The 16,396-nt window shown below is 49.1% G+C and overlaps 1 protein-coding gene across 4 annotated transcripts in view; it reads left to right on the top strand.

The window, feature by feature from the left end:
* SPTB (spectrin beta, erythrocytic) overlaps positions 1 to 16,396 on the top strand; it is a 137,615-nt gene that overhangs the window by 51,811 nt on the left and 69,408 nt on the right. For 2 of the 4 annotated variants that reach the window (XM_077941135.1, XM_077941136.1), the window contains exons 2-3: positions 3,102 to 3,380; positions 6,164 to 6,362. In XM_077941135.1, coding sequence (XP_077797261.1) covers positions 6,215 to 6,362 — 148 coding nt within the window. In that variant the 5' untranslated portion in view covers positions 3,102 to 3,380; positions 6,164 to 6,214. The remainder of the gene's footprint in view (positions 1 to 3,101; positions 3,381 to 6,163; positions 6,363 to 16,396) is intronic. The other 2 variants (XM_015143891.3, XM_077941137.1) reach the window with 1 other exon arrangement.

Genomic DNA, 16,396 nt, shown 5'->3' with positions numbered 1-16,396 from the left:
ATGATGTCCTTCACGTTGTGGCATGTCAGGAGGAACACGTGTCTGATTGTCCTGTTCTTGGTGATACTAAGATTCATCAGTGAGTTTGGGTGTTGAAAACTTGATCCCTCCATTGGAAAGTTCACCCATCAACCCATTATCTGATGGGTTTTTAAAATCTTTTCCGAATCAGTTATTACATTATAAATATAATTTCAATGATGATGCCAAATAAATTATTCCAGTCTATTCTTGACTATTTCCAATGTTGAGACCTCACTACCTCCTGCAGTTTTCATCAGAGAAGAGAGAAGTTACTGTAGATATTCTGCAAAAGTCCTCATGGCAGAAGAGAAATTGGGCATCCAACTTTTCAACTCAACTGCCATAAAATGTTACTTATTCTGGGAGAGGAGGGCAGTGGCTATCTTGAAAGAAGTGAGTTGGGAGAGATAAGAGGAGGTAGGACTGGGTCACAAGTTTCTGTAAGTGTAGATATTGAGCCCAAGAATCCCCATAGAGGATAATGTTTAAAAACTATTAGGTTGGTGCAAACATAATTGTGGTTTTTACCATTGAAAGTAATGGCAAAACCCACAATTACGTTTGTACCAACCTAATATGTATATAAGAGTATCATCTCTCCCCTCTCCTTTAATGGTTCCCAGTGGAAATTTGCCTCTGTGCAGGATGTGAAGTGCTGATAGATACTGTTGTTACGATAGAAGGCTGATGGGCCAGTCCCTACATCAGAGCTGAGCAGCACCTGTTCCTCAACCAAATCCTATAAGAACGATTGGAGCTATGATCCTATCCACCCCCACCCCTATTCCAGCAGCTGCAGCATAACTGGAGCCAGTTCTTGGTAGGAGATTTTTCCATGATGAGGGTGGACAAGTTGTGGCATGTAAAGCCCCTGCCGGGTGACAGAAACTGGAGTAGAAGTGTCTAGTAAAGGCCTCACCAAACAGCAGTGCACCAGAATGACCAGAATATTGCAGATGCATGGAGATTCCTGAGTAGCAACCATGGGTAGTAATCTTGGGACTTTAAGCACCCCAAACCACAGTCCATCAGTGATGCACTAATAGCCAGGCTTGGTTGGGATGGGAACTGCAGTGTGAAAAAGCAGAATGTGCTCTGGGGAAGGGAAGTGGCTTGTCCAGGAACTGCTGGTGGTGTCCATTGACTGGAAAGGTCACCCATAGGTGGCATGCTTATCTGGGCCACACCATTACCCCATAATATTGAAACTCCCTGGTTCTGCTGTCCTGGTAGCCCCATGCTCAGTCTTAGCCATATTGAGACTGAGCTGTAATTTCTAGGTGGAGATGTCTGATAGGCAGATGGAGGTGCCAGACTAGAGCTTGAGAGTAGGGAGGAGGTAAGGGCTGCAGATGGATTTAGAGTAAGTACTCTGCACTGCACGTTTTATTGCTTCTCATTCTAGTAAGTGTGTGCACGTGTGTTTTTGTGTATTTAACTATTCTTTAAGGTGCCTGTGAATATGCAATGCGATTATGATTAGAGGGAGAGGAAGGATGTTCGTTTTTTGGTGATGGATTGACAGAAAAATTACCAGAGAAGCTTCAGGATTTAATCTCCTGACCGGGTTGCCACAATACCAAATTATGTTAAAAGCAGGTTTGAGGTAGCATAAGGGGGCAGGACAAACTAGAAAACAGGTGAGGGGGTCAAACCTTACAGCTAGAGAGAAAATAACAACAGAGTGGAAGGAGCAATACTGTTTAAGCAAGACAGTGTCCTTGCTATTGCAACAGCCTGCTCCTCAGCCCTGCATTGCCTTGTATTCCCCTGGTTTCCCACTTTGGAAGTAGATCTTTGTGCTTTGTTGCTTCTCACTTTTGTATGACCCAGGGAAGAGGAGAGGATGCTGTTTACTTTGTTATGGGACTAGAGGATGGAGAAAAGAGAAGAGCTGCCTCTTCTGCTTGGGGCTTCGGCGAGGGCTGACATAGGTTCTAGCTTGGGCTCCATCAGCACCCTGCAGGCTGGGAGAGGAGCTGCTACCACCACTTTCTCAGTTTTTAACCAACCCAGGGAGTAACTGGACATAGCATGTAAGGTTGAGGCTCCAAGCCTAGCATCCGACCTCAGAGGCGGATGTGAAGGTTGGAGCTGTGAGTTGCATCAGTGGTATTGTGAAATGCATTAATAAGTATACGTTCCTTCTGTGAGCTGAGTCCTCTGTGTGATCCCATGAACTTTTCAGTGCTGAGCTGTGGGCAAGACTTCTCGGGTCCCATCCTACTCAAAATATAGCCTGGGGTCAGAGGGTGGCAGAAGGCAGGTAAGGATGACTCTGGACTGTGCATTTAGAGCTGCTAGATGGGCAGGTGGATGGATGGATGGGGCAGGTGGACCTCTCTGGGCACAGAATCACAGAGACCAGAGAAGACCCACCTATACTTTGACAAGGGTCAGGTGGGTTCAGAGAAGGAATTTTGGGGGGGACTTGTGGGTGAGTCGGGGAATGAATGGACAAGGAAGTACTTATGCCTTTTTTCCTGGGTTTACTGATGGGCCTGAATTGCAATTTAAGGTCTAATTTTAGCCATGTATTTGTGGTCCTCCGTGACTCATGGAAGGCCACTCTAGATGTGCAGATGACTTATATCCTTGAAAATGAGACCAGATCATCTCATCTCCAAGTTCCTCCCAGGTAGCAATTTAAATGTCATTTCCATGACTCCCCATTTGATTAAGTGTCCCCACCATGAGCCCCAACATATGCTGTTTTTTTCGGTCATGGTCGTCTCTTTATAGCCAGGCCTTTGAAGGGCCGTTGTAACAGTACAGAAAGAGACATGGTGACACTGAGAATGGGTTAAATCTGGTGTTGGACAGGCATATCTTCATGTTTGCTTTTTGTTAACTATCTGTAGCTTTGCTGTTCTCTTATTTATTTCCTTCCTGCTTCTCACACCTGATTCTCCGAGAGCTTCCCTACCTGCGTGTACTGGCCCATCCCATGACCCCCTTGACTCTGATGGAATGCCATCTGGGCAGGGCCTGGGGTGGGCATGGCAGGGGAAGAGGGGCACAAGGAAAGGGGCCTCACTTTCGTTTCTGAACCATCTTTCCTTGGTGTTTGTTTTCAGGGACCTGACTCTTTCCAAAACAAAAACAAAAAACTCCAGCTGTGTATTTAGACACACATATACATCTCTTCCCATTCCTGGCAGAGCTGCTGCCCGGCTGCTGCCTTCTCTGAGCCGTGGCCGCAGGAGGGATGGCATTTTTAAGCAGGATGAATTACTGTCGAGCCGCCGCTCTTCTGCACCCAGGGCCATCAATCTTGTCTTGAACACCGGGACTGCTGGTCGGCCTGCTCAGGCTCATCTTTCTGGGGCAGACTTATTTATGGAGCCACAGCAAAGGTAATCTCACTCTCCAGCCCCACGGCCCGGGCCTCTCTCGGCCACTCTTAAAAATAGCCTAGGACGAATAGGAGAGCCAGAGTCCGGTTACTTCCTGCACTCAGGGTCTGATCTCACCTCACCTCTTGCGTCTGGCAGCTCAGCCCTTCTCAGGGGCTGCTGGACAGGCTTCTGGCCCTGCAGAAGGTGGTCAGCCTGTCAGTCCCTCTCTGGCTCAGAGACCAAGTCAGTGGTAGTTTCTTAAGGGAAGTAGGGAAAGGCATGGGGCCGGGGGCGGGGGCTATCTTTCCCAGCTAGCATTGCCCAGCCAGTTGGGTGCGAAATCTCAGTCCTGGAAGCAGCAAGTCCATCTGCAGAAGAGGACAGGCTGTTCAAAGGGACAAGGATGGCCTTGGGCACAGGCCTGGCATCATGGGGTATCCTGTGTTTAGGGGGGATGACTGGTTTTCCCACCTTGCACCTTCCCTTCTCTTGAGTGGTAAACACTTTTGTCAAGTCCTGGCTGGGAAATGCCCTCTGTCCCCATGCACTGTGTCCTTTCCCCACCTGCCCTCCCGAAACCTGTTTGGTCGAGGGGGGTAAACTGCACTCCAGTTTGGCCTTTGGTCCCAGCCACAGTCATTCCCCGGAAGACCCTGGGGAGGCCTCCTCCTGCAGCAGACCTTGGTTTTTCTCCCAAGGCAATTAGGGTGGGTAATCCTGGCTCCTGTCTTACCTCAAAAGGATGTGGTGGGATGGATTCATCAGGTTGGGGAAAATGCAGTCTCAAGTGAGTCTGTACGTGAAAAATAAGGCTGTAGCCTTGCTGCCATCTCACGCTTGGGCTGGTGAATGTGCTTCAGTGCCTCCAAAAGCGTGTGCCTGGTGGGTGCGCATGTGTGTGCTGGTGTGTGTCAGTGTGTCAGATGTGAGCCAGTGTGTGTGCTGTGGGTGCACACACCCACAGAGGGAGTGGTCTCCCTTACAGCTCACTGGCTGTCAACCCCCATCACGGGTCTGCCTCACAGCCTCCCCACCTCCCGCTTTGCTCTCTTGGATGTGAAGGCTCTGGGTCCTCTGCTCTCTTACAGACTTGATCTTGGAGTCCCTTAAGATTCCCAGAAAGAGGAGCGAATGGCAGGTACAGATGAAGAAAGCTAGTAGTTTTCCTAGGGCCCAGGGCATCGAAGACCGAGCCTGGCCCCGCTGGCCCTCTCCTCACTTTTCTCCCCGATCCCAGCCCTGCCTTCCCATTACTTCTTAAGGTTCCCAAAGCTTGCTGTGTTCTTTCTTTTTTTTTTTTTTTTTTTGAGACGGAGTCTCGCTCTGTCGCCCAGGCTGGAGTGCAGTGTCACAATCTTGGCTCACTGCAAGCTCCGCCTCCCGGGTTCATGCCATTCTCCTGCCTCAGCCTCCCGTGTAGGTGGGACTACAGGCGCCCGCCACCGCACCCGGCTAATTTTTTGTATTTTTAGTAGAGACAGGGTTTCACCGTGTTAGCCAGGATGGTCTCCATCTCCTGACCTTGTGATCCTCCCATCTCGGCCTCCCAAAGTGCTGGGATTACAGGCGTGAGCCACCGCGCCCGGCCGCTGTGTTCTTTCTTAGCTTCAGGACTTTACACCTGCTCTTTATTCCCTTTGCTTGGACTCTTGTCCTTTCCCATCTGTCCCTTCATGGGTACCTCCAAGCTTCCTTTAGGAATAAACTTCAACTTCCCCTCCCTGGCGCCAGTCCCCGCCAAGTCCCCACCTAAGCCAGCCATGACATACATCACACCTTCTTGTAGTTGCTTGCTTAATTGTGTGTCTCTGCCACCAGAGTCCAAGCTCTATGGGGACATGACCTTTCCTGTCTTGCTTGCCCCTGCCTAGTACAGTGCCTGCCACCTTGTTGGAGCCTGGTACATATTTGAATTAATTGTGAATGAATGAATGAGTGAGTAGGAATGATTGATGACGGGTGAGGGAAGACCCAGTGCTCCTGATGTGCTGGTTCATCGCATGGACTCGCAATGCACGGTTCCATTGTCCGTGGGATGCCCTGACTGCCATGCGCTTCATGGGACAGCAGGCTCCTCTGGGTTGCTCAATCTGTCCTGGGATTCAACAGGAGACCTCATCTGAGCACCTGGTCATGCTCCAAAGAAGCCCTAAAATGCAAGGTCACTTTCTGAATACCAGCTGCTGGGAAGGAACTCAGAGGGCTCTCGAAAAGCCTCCAGGAGGAGCGAAGTCCCCCCAGTGCAGCTGCCCTGGGCTGGTGGCATCAGTGGTGGCTTAACTCTCTCATCCATCTCTCCCCATGGTTCCCATTTGCGTCAGACTCAGCCTACTTCCAGCTTCTCCCTTCCCCTGGCCTATCCCCATCTCCCTCACCAGGTTAGGTCCTGGCCCAGTCCGCAGGGGGAAGGTTGCTTTCCCCAGCTCGTGCCCCGCAGCCTCTGGCTCCTGGGCTCCCGGGAGAGCTTCCCCTCTCCCGGGGTGCTCCCTGCGGCGGGGCGGCGGGTCTGGAGGAAGCGGCCGGCTGCGACTGATGTCTCCACCTGCTGGCCATCCTGACCCTTGCTACATGCAGCTCTCCATCCCCGCCACCGCCGCCGGTACTGTTGCTGCTGCTGCTGCTGCTGCAATATTTTATAACAAACGACCCAGAGACCCGGGTAGGAAGCATGCCCAGGCAGATGACACGGCGTGCTGCTCCCGCCAGAATCTACTCACATTGGATGCTCCGAATAAGTTTCCCCTGAGAAAAAGTCCGAGCGGGTAGAGAGCTAACCCTCTGACTGTGTTGCCGTCCCCCAGGGATCCTTCCATGAAGACTGAGGCAGGCCGAGCTGCTAAGAGCCTGCTGACATGACATCGGCCGCAGAGTTTGAAAATGTGGGCAACCAGCCACCTTACAGCCGGATCAATGCCCGCTGGGATGCCCCAGACGACGAGCTGGACAATGACAACAGCTCAGCCAGGCTCTTTGAGAGGTCCCGGATCAAGGCCTTGGCAGGTACTGTTTGGGGCCACAGGGGTTGGAGGGCATTCTCCCAATCACAAGGTTCACAGCCCTCCCCAGTTAGTGTGGATCCTCCGTGTGTGTTGGGTGAGCCCTGGCATGGCAGTGATGGAGACATGTTTGCCGGGCTCAGGGAGGTGGGGGTCCCCTTGGGAGGGAGCACACGCTTTGGCAGCCTCTGCCCCCAAGGGCCTCTGAGAAGCGAGGAGGTGCTGAAGCTGGGACCAGGTGGGGCCTGCCCTCTGCATCTGTCCTGAGTGACCTGCGGCCAAAGTGAGAAGTACAAGAGTCTGGGCAAAGCAGTGTCTGAGGGCTGGACAGCCAGGCGCAGGTACACAGGGCCTCCTGGTTAACCCCGATTTCCTGCCTAGGGCTGGAGAGAGGAATTGTCGTCCTCTCTGTGGTCCCAAAAGGAGTGATTGGATAGGAAATCGAGAGCAGATAACATCCTTGCCACTGCCTCAGGAAGGATTTTCTTGATGAAACCTTTCATCCTTAAGCTGGAATTAGATTTTTGCTTAGCAGGTTCATAATAGATCTTTCTCTCTCTCTCTCTCTGTGTGTGTGTGTGTGTGTGTGTGTGTTTGTGTGTGTGTGTGTGAATCCCAAGAATCGGGCCTCAGCCGGTAGGGGGAGGAGAAGCCATTCCTACTAGAGATTTAAGATATTCTCCAGCCCCACCCTCTCTCTCTCTCGGGGTGTGTGTGTGTGTGTGTGTGAGAGAGAGAGAGAGAGAAGATGGGGGTGGAGAATATCTTAAATCTCTAATAGAAATGACTTCTCCTCTCCCTGTTGGCTGATATCTGATTCTTGGGATTTTTTTTCCCCCAACTCCTGTGCGTATTGCCTCTCTGAACTTGGCCCAGGATAACTATATTCCGACCTTAAGTCCTCGGCCAGTAAGAAAGGCGGAGTTGCATGGTGTTGTGTGTGTATGTGTGGGGGCTGGGTTCCTTCCCCTGATCCGCCAGTCAGCAGCCCACATTGGACCTGTTTCCCTCTCAATGACTGTTCCTGTCTTCCACCTTCTAAGAAGACCACAACCTTCCCCATAAACACTGTCTGGAGTGATTCTCCCACTGCCCCCATACCTTATGGTCCAAACTGAAGGTTGTAGTAATCCTCTTCCATCCTCCCTCCCTGCACTCAGCTCCCAGATACCACAGTCCCCAGCTGATCTTGAAGCCTGAGCAGGCCCTGGACCCTCTGGGACCATAATGACCTCACACCTTGGAGTGTCTGGGCTTCTCATTCTGGGAAGGGAATGCTGCAGTGTCTCATCTCCCTTATCATGACAAGGAATTCACTTGGGTCTCACTCATCACCACTGGTGTCCTTGCTCTTTATAGGAAACTCTCTTTCTTCTTCCTTCATTTCCTTCTCACCCTCCTTGACCCCACAAAATTCTCCCTTGGTTTCCCTTGGGGACAGACCATAGCAGTGATCCATTGCTTTTGTATACATTAATTGAAGCCAACCAGACTTGGAACCATTGGCTTTGTCAGTCTGGTTTTACCTTCTTATATCTCTGTGCTGGCTGGATCTAGCTGCAATGACCCTGGTGATCCAGGTGGAGGGAGAGGGTACCATATTCCGTAAAATTTGCCAAAGCAAGGTAAAAGTGGGGACTGGACTTCGTGCAGGGATCCTTTTATCTTTTTTAAGAAACCAAAGTAAATTCTATTTTAATAGTTACTTGTTGTACTCTTACTATGTTTAAAGCTAAACCCCTGACCAAACGTGAAAGGGGAGAGGGGAACCACAGATGAATTCAATATAGTGTCTGTCTCTCAGGAGTTCACAATCTGTAAGGGAAAAATGAACTATGTTCACAATTAATTAGCATGAGAGGAATTAGAGAAGAACTGTAGGAAGAGCACATAAATTAAACAGCAATGAGAGAGCCAAGGAAGAGATGCAGGGAGAATCAGAGAACAGTTCATGGAGGAGGCAGCCTTTGAGCTGGGAACTGAAGGGTGCGTGTAATTCTGGCAGGCAGAAGGGCCCCTGGTTTCTCCGGTTGGCCTGTGTGTGTTGTCGCCAGGTCTGATGAGCTGCTTGGGAAGTTGGTGGAGATACGTTAAAGAGCCAAGCACAAAGCCGGGCGTTGGGCGTGGTAGCTCATGCCTATAATCCCAGCACTTTGGGATGCTAAGGTAAGTGTATGGCTTGAGACCAGAAGCTCAAGACCAGCCTGGCCAACATGGTGAAACTCCGTCTCTACTAAATTACAATAAATAAATAAATAAATAACTGGGCATGGTGGTGCATGCCTGTAATCCCAGCTACTCAAGAAGCTGAGGCAGGAGAATCGCTTGAACCTGAGGAGGTTCAGTGAGCCAAGATCATGCCACTGCACTCCAGCCTGGTGACAGAGCAAGACTCTGTGCTTAGTGGTCAGTCCTAGGTTGATCAGGAAAGAGCCTTTGCTGACATTGGCTGTGCCTAGTTGAGCCTACGCCTCACCAGGAGCATGCATCTGACTTACCAGAGAATCTGAATGCCCCCTGGGGAGAGGAAAAGCCACAGAGCGTAGAATTGTATGCCTGGGCCTTAACGATTCAGAACATCTGGCCAACAAGTAAACATGCAAGTTTGAGGTCCTTTCAAGATTTTCAAAAAACAAACAACCTAAGTGGTTACTGGCTTCCTTCTCCTGAGAGTCCACTCTAGGTGATCTGGGCTTGAGCTAAAGCTTTGGAAAGGTCTAAATAGAGTGGCAGATGTGCCCATTCTGCTGGGTAGGCAAAATGGAGAAAGGGAGCATGTCAGCCTTCCTAGTCTCAAAGTCTTGACTTTTTTTCCCTTTAGTACTGTCACTGGGGCCACCTTAACAGTCTAGGCAGGGGTCAGTCTTTCAAAAGAAACATTAGGGAGCAGGAGCTCTCAGCCACTCTCCCACTCACAGGAATATTAAGGCAAGGAGGGGATTCAGCCCTGAGTTGCTTAGAAGATAGCAGTGACCTGCTTCATAGGTATATGTGGTAAAGTAGGGGAAATTGGCCTGGCATCCTCTTCAGAAATGTAAGGTCCTGGGGTGAGGAGGAACATGTCACAAGATCCAGATTCAAGTCTTGATTCCGCCTTTAATGCCACCGCAGTGGAGGATCACTGACTCCTTTTCCATTTTTATCAAATAGGGATGATAGTATTTTCTCAAGGTTGTTGTGAAGAGCAAATAAGATAAAGTTTATGAAAGTTTTTATTAATAATAAAATGCTAGGTGAATGTTAGATAATGTTAGTACTAAGAAAATTCCCCATAGGTGTTTTCTGTCCTTTCTCTTTTCCCGACTTCAGACATTCAAGATCATGAGCTTGGTCTTTTTCCTTGCCTGTTGTACATTGGCCTGTTCCGGGACCTGTTTCTTCCTTCTTAACCCCCACCCTCCTTTGCCTCAGAAGTCTGAGTTGGAAGAAAAAGCCAGGGACCAAGGAAATCAGGCTAATGTTTGTGCTTGGAGCTCTGGGCTCTTTCCCCTTCCCCCAGACCTGATGCCCATGAGATGAAGCCCCATGCCGTGCAGGTCTCTCTCTCCATAAGACTATTCAGTCCATGACCCTGGCTGTGTCTCTGCCATCTGACTGGGTGACATGGAAGGCCCAAGAAACCTAAGGATGATGGTCTCGTCAAATGCTTTTCCAGATGAGACAGTTTCTCTAGGTCCATCTCCATTTAATGACCTATGGTTGGAAGACCTGAATTTGGGTGACTGGATGTGCTCTTTTCTGCCTCTTAAGTAAAATTCCTCTCAACTCCGAAGGAAATACTCCCTATTCTGCCTTTCATACCACTCCCAGGTCTTCCTTCCTGGACCTAAAGAAACAAGCCATCTGGCTAATCTGTCCTCGTACATAAAAACCTGACCTCTCTCCACAATGAATGACTTTCTGTATGAAACTGGGAGTCGGCCTAACTAAAGCGAAAAGGAAGATGGGTAGGAAAATGTTGCAGAAGGCTCCTGTAAGGGGGTGGATTTGACCTTGGCAATGCCAAGGGGAGGGCTGGGATCCCAGCAGGAATATTTGCCCTGTAGCTCCCTGAGCAGATTTTAGCTTTTTAACGTCAGTCTCTAAACTGGCCGCCTGTCATGAGGTTAAGTAGCAGATAGCCCTGAGGCTTCTTCCTGGGCTGGAGACCATGCTTCTCTCTTTCAATGACTGCCTCTGGCACCTTCCTACTTTCTAGACCTGTTTTGAGGGATTACAGGAAGAGCAGCAACTGAAAAGCCCAAGTTCCTATCCTTCCAAAAGGTTCCAGCCTTCACGTTTCAATAGAAAGGCTCCCCCTATCTCCTAGAGTCCCCCTAATTGTCACACAGCCCCATTTCTTCTCCTTCCCCTTTTCATACTGGGAGCTGCCAGAGAGCGTTCGTGGCTGTCTGGATGAAGAATGAAGCACTGCAGGCTGCAGGGAACTTACCAGTCAGAATGCCCGCCCTCTGTCTCCCTCTCCTCGCCCCAGAGGAGGCATCTGCCTGCCTGCCTGCACACTCCTCCCCTCCCCGGCACCTGGGTACAGACTCCAGTGACTCCAGTGAGGACACTGCCTCAGGGTAGATGTGGCCCAGCTGGGAGAGCAGGGAGTGGAGGAACCCCATGGAAAGATGCCCCAAAAGAGAAGCCCTGTGCATGAGCCTCACTCCCCTTTTCTCTCTTCCCTCCCCTCCCTCCTTCCACTCCCCTGCCTTACCCATGCACACAGCTTGGCCCCCGGCATCCTATGTGCCGCCTGCTGCGTGATTTACAGCTTCTCGGCTCACAGAGGCATCTCGGAGGCATCTTGCAGTGCAGGGAGCAGTCCAGAGCCTCCTGCAAAGAGCCTGTGGGAGACACAGCCTTCATGTTCTTTCTCAGTCTTCCTCCTGTTCTTTGGCCCATGGAGCAATCACCAAAGGATAGACTACACAGGGCCTCTCATTTTAAAACCAGGTGTATAGAGATCTGTGTTACCTATTCAGGTTTTGCCTTTACATTCAAATCCAAGTGATGCGGCAAGCTAGAGATGACCTTCCTTCCTGCATTGTCTCTTTGTAGCCTTCTTCCCGGAAGAGAGATGAGGCTGAGGGGTGAGGTTGGTTGAGGACAATTCTGAGACTGCTGCAGGACAGCAGGTGCACTACAGCCTGTGTCCCTGCACTCTGAAGCACATAGTTGCTGCCACTCTGAACCTTAACTGTCTTCTGGACCCACTGCGTGCAGGCCCCGAGGTTAAGTTCTGTGGTAGCGGACATTCCTCAGATGCTCCTGCTCCCCGCCCACCTCCTTGGCTGCCAGGAACTCCCCGGGGAGGGTGGTAGAGGCCTTTTCCTGATGGCTGCTGAAAGGGCCTGAGAGTGTTCCGGACATGTTTGGCCTCTCTCTCAGACCCCTTTCCCCTTGTGTACAGGAGGATGCTGATCTCAGGTGCCCCGGTTGCCTAGGAGGGCTTTGTGTCCAGAGGGTGAGTGATTTCTCAGGGAGCAGGACCTCACCACCCTGGATGGGTATCAGTAGCTTCTCTGTTAAGTTGACAGATTCAGGTGCAGCTGCTGGAGAGCAAGGCACCAGTTGTCCATGGTCCCCCCATATCTGTCTCCGGATACCTGTAACCAACAAAGATGGTAGTGTCATTAATGGGAGGTTTGTAATGTTTTCTTCTTCTCAGATTTCAAAACATAAAATGGAGTTTTATTTAGAGACTACATATTGGGAAAATGTACTAGCCACAGAAATAGCTATCATTGTCAGCAACCATTTTAATGTCAGAGGGAAAAAATTGGATCCGCAGCTTTCTCTGGGAGGTCAGCCATGGTGAGATTGTCCCCCTGCCCCCAGGCAGGACACAGTGTAGATAAACCTGCCAGTTACCTGTGCAGATAAACCTGCAAGAGATGTCAGCATGCCACCTGCACTGTGTGGCCCAGGGCCGGTTTCCCCTGCCCAGGACATAAAACCTTCCATTGTCCCCTTACCACTCTTGATAAAAGCTATACTTCCTCTCTCAGAACTCTTTACAGAACCAAGGCTGCTTCCCTTCTATGGGTGACTGCTATCTATCATTGTGAAGATGCTTTATCAAATATTAATACGCTGAGGTTAATAATAAGACTGTGTTCTCTCCCCCGGCAGTGTAGTCTGAGTGAACCATGTTAATAGCCTCCTCCATCTTTGGGACATTTCTGTGGGATTTGTTCCCAAGGGCAAGCTCTGACCCCAGGCCTTGACTGTGTTTATGGCTCTCAGGAGCAGCCAGCACCCATTCTCCCTGCCCCATGTGTCCCCCACATGCTGCTTGGCTGAGGAGGTGCCAAGGGTGTTGTTTTCAGAGCATCTGTAGCAATTTTCCATTTTCCCTTTATAACATGTCACTGAGAGAGAGTGACAAGGAGGCTAGTAGCAGCTGAGTCTCTGCGAGCATTTTACCTCCAAACCCTTTGGCCTTCAGACTCGGGAAAGTAGATCAACCAGAGAGTCTCATTTTACAGTCTAGTGAGACAGAGGTAGATCAAATAATCCCACATGCGTCTATATGCATAGACACATGTGCACGGCAAATTATGACAAATGCTATGAAGATTTGCTGGGAACTGTAAAGTTTGTAACATAAACTGCAGCTCAGTTCAGGGGATAAGCATGTTTGAGTCAGAGCATAGGGTCGGTGGTGTTGATAGGAGGGCAGGCAGGGGCCACCTCACAGGCCTGATAGGCCACCAGCGTTGCCAAGGTCCTGGGCAGGAAGCAGAGGAAAACTCAAAAGGGGTGGCTGTGGAGTTTAAGGAGGGAGTTCTTTGCAAAACAGTGGTGAGGTTGAAGGGTCCAAGAGAGGGAGCAATAGCTGTGGGCTGCAGGACAGGAGCTGAGCCTTCAGTAGAGGGTGGAGGGTAGGAGCTGCTGCCAGCCCATCAAAGTACTTTCAGCAGGAAAATGACATGGTTAGATTTGGGTTTTTAGGGCTCGCTCTGACTACTAAGGATCACCCTCTGTAGGGAGAACGGGTTGTGGGGAGGCTGTGCAGAAGTCCGGTAAAGAGAAGATGCTGTTTGAGTTAGCTTGTTACCCATAGGTGAGGAGAAAATGGTCTACCTGGCAATATCACTCTTCTGTCCTCCTGCCTCTATCATTAGGGGACCTTGATCAAGTCATCTTCTGCTCCTCGGGGCCTCTTTATCCTCACCTGTAACACCAGGGGCTTGAACTAGATGATTCCCAATGCTCTTCTAGCTCAGAGAGTTTGAGCAGAAGCCACCTATGGAGTGGTATTGACAATGTGTTTCTTTACCCTGAACCACGTAGCTTTGGTTCCTGGCCTGGGGAAGGGAACTGATCCTTTTCAGCAAATCGGTGCTTCTCCAGAAACTCTCTCTCTGTTCACTAAAGGCATCACCTAGGCTGAGGCCAAGTCCTGGACTGTCTTGACTTTTGCAGCCCCATGTTCTCAGAGAGTGTAATCTCTCTCTGCAGCCACCACCTGCATGCAAGACAACCATGCCTGATATTTGTGCAACTGCTTCATGTTCTAGCTGCTTTTGTTCAGGTCATCTCCATGACTCTTCACCCACTCTGTGAAGTGGGCAGGGTATAGCTGTTGTCATCTCCCTAGAGATGAGGAAGGTCACAATGCCAGGAAGTGGCCAGGACAGGACTAGGATCCCAGGGCTTTAAAGTCATCACAGCGCTGCTTGGGCTGCAGCCCGCGGACCCTACTGAATGTTCTTCATTCTTACCTTTTGTGCTCCTTTGCGGCCCCCCGGAGATGCCCCTTCCCATTTTTCCTTCCAACACCAGCCTTTTGAGCCTCCTGCCTCCTGCCTCTCCCCTGTCCAGTCCCATTTACACAGGACAGTTAGAATCTTTGTCCTCCAGCACACTTTCAGGAGGTGCTGCTTTACTTAGGAACCTCCGGGCTGTTATGTACCTGGACTATAATGTTCACATTCCCTAGACTGTCCTGCAGCTGCCTTGCTCTGGATAAATTCACTGCTTCTCACCCCAACTCCCCAAACCTGCATACATGTACACACATGCACACACACACATAGGCACTTGCCCGTTGCCACCTGAGGGGCTTTGAATGTGACCTCCTTTTTCTTCCCTGCCATTCTAAAACCATTATCATTTTTAAACTCCAGATGAAAACTAGCCTTCTTCAAAAATAAAAAAACTTTTTGATTTAAACTGGTCTACGATAACTTGTTTTCTTTTGCAATAATATATAAAGATCATATTTTATGTAAAATGCGATAAGAGCTGGACACAGTGGCTCATGCCTGTAATCCCAGCATTTTGAGAGGCCCAGCAGGGAGGCCAGGAGCTCCAGACCAGCCTGGCCAACATGGTGAAACCCTTTCTCTACTAAAAATACAAAAAATTAGCTGGGTGTGGTGGCACATGCCTGTGATCCCAGCTACTCGGGAGGCTGAGGCACAAGATTTGCTTGAACCCAGGAGGCAGAGGTTACAGTGAGCTGAGATCCCGCCACTGCACTCCAGCCGGAGCGACAGAGGGAGACTCTGCCTCAAAACCATAAATAAACAAATAAAAAAGCAATAAGATATTTACTTCGATATCTTTTTAACATTTTTGTTAACAAGAATATATATTTAATATAGAAAATATGAGAAAAACAGATAAAGAAAAGTAGAGATTTTGTTAATGTCTCATATAGACATTTTAATTTCTATAGATGTATGACTGTATATGACTGTATAGGTCTGTGTATATATTGTTATCTATAATAGTATAATCTTAGACCCTCTTTCATGTAGCAATATGCTATGAGTATCTTTTCATGTCAGCAAACATGCAAATTATTTTAATGGCTATATTGTCTCCCTTTGAATTACTATACCCCAAGCTCAGCCTCCCAAGTAACTGGGACTATAGGCATGCACTACTGCACCCGGCTTCTGACCACTTTAAAATCAGTCTTACGGGCTTTATTCTTGCATTTGCATCTTAAGATATGTAGTAAGCATCCTAAACTTCCATCTTAGAATCACCCCTAGCTATGTTGCAAATCCTTAAGGGTTGGGGAAATAGCTGTTCACAAAACCAGTGTGATGAAAGTTGGTTGAAAGGAAAATTCCTCTCCAAACTGGTTAAACAGAAACAGTAGAATTTGTGTCATCATCATTTATGATGTGTCCCTGAGAGTCTGCCCCATGCTAGGCTTTATTGTGGATTGGCATCTGTGTCATTGAGGTTTGCCACAAGTTCATGGCTGTTAAAGTATGGCTCACTTGGCCGGGCACGGTGGCTCATGCCTATAATCCAGGCACTTTGGGAGGCCAAGGCAGGCGGATCACCTGAGGTCAAGAGTTTGAGAACAGCCTGGCCAACATGGTGAAACCTGGCCTCTACTAAAAATACAAAAAAAAAAAAAAAGAAATTTAGCTGGGTGTGGTGGTGCGTGCCTGTAGTCCCAGCTAGTTGGGGAGGCTGAGGCAGGAGAATCACCTGAACCCAGGAGACAGAGGTTGCAGTGAACCAAGATCGTGCCACTGCACTCCGGCCTGGGTGACAGAGGGAGACTCCATCTCAAAAAACAAACAAACAAACAAAAACAACAACGGCAAAACAAAGCATGGCTCACTCTGGTTCCCTAAGCTCTTGGCTTCTTGGCATGAGAAGGAGAGAAATCGCAAGTTGTGAACCTGCAAAGGGCTCAGCATGAAATGACTGTTTTCAGAAGACTCGTGGTCCATGGGCCTCCCTTGGTGCCTTTGCTCCTACTTGTCTTTCTGACCTACTAGTTTTACCTGTAGCTTAAGGCTGTGAGTGACTGAAAATGCAGACTTCCTCGAGATAGAAACGTTTTTTACTTTTCATCTATTAGTCCTCAGGGTTTATGAACTTTATATCCTATTTTTCTTTATGGCACCTGTCGTTTCATATTATAAAAGCAATATATGTCCGTTGCAAATATTTTAGAAAACACAGAAAAGAAAAAAAAAGTTACCCAGCATTAGGACATAGGTTTGAAAATCTTAATTTTCCCCCAAAATACATTACAATATCCTTTCCTGTCATTGAAATTTCTTTAACAAC

This window comes from Macaca mulatta, chromosome 7, assembly GCF_049350105.2.
Source record: "Macaca mulatta isolate MMU2019108-1 chromosome 7, T2T-MMU8v2.0, whole genome shotgun sequence".
In the NCBI taxonomy this organism is placed as follows: domain Eukaryota; kingdom Metazoa; phylum Chordata; class Mammalia; order Primates; family Cercopithecidae; genus Macaca; species Macaca mulatta.
Note: the sequence above shows the minus strand (reverse complement) of the source record. Positions and strands in the feature narration are given on the sequence as shown.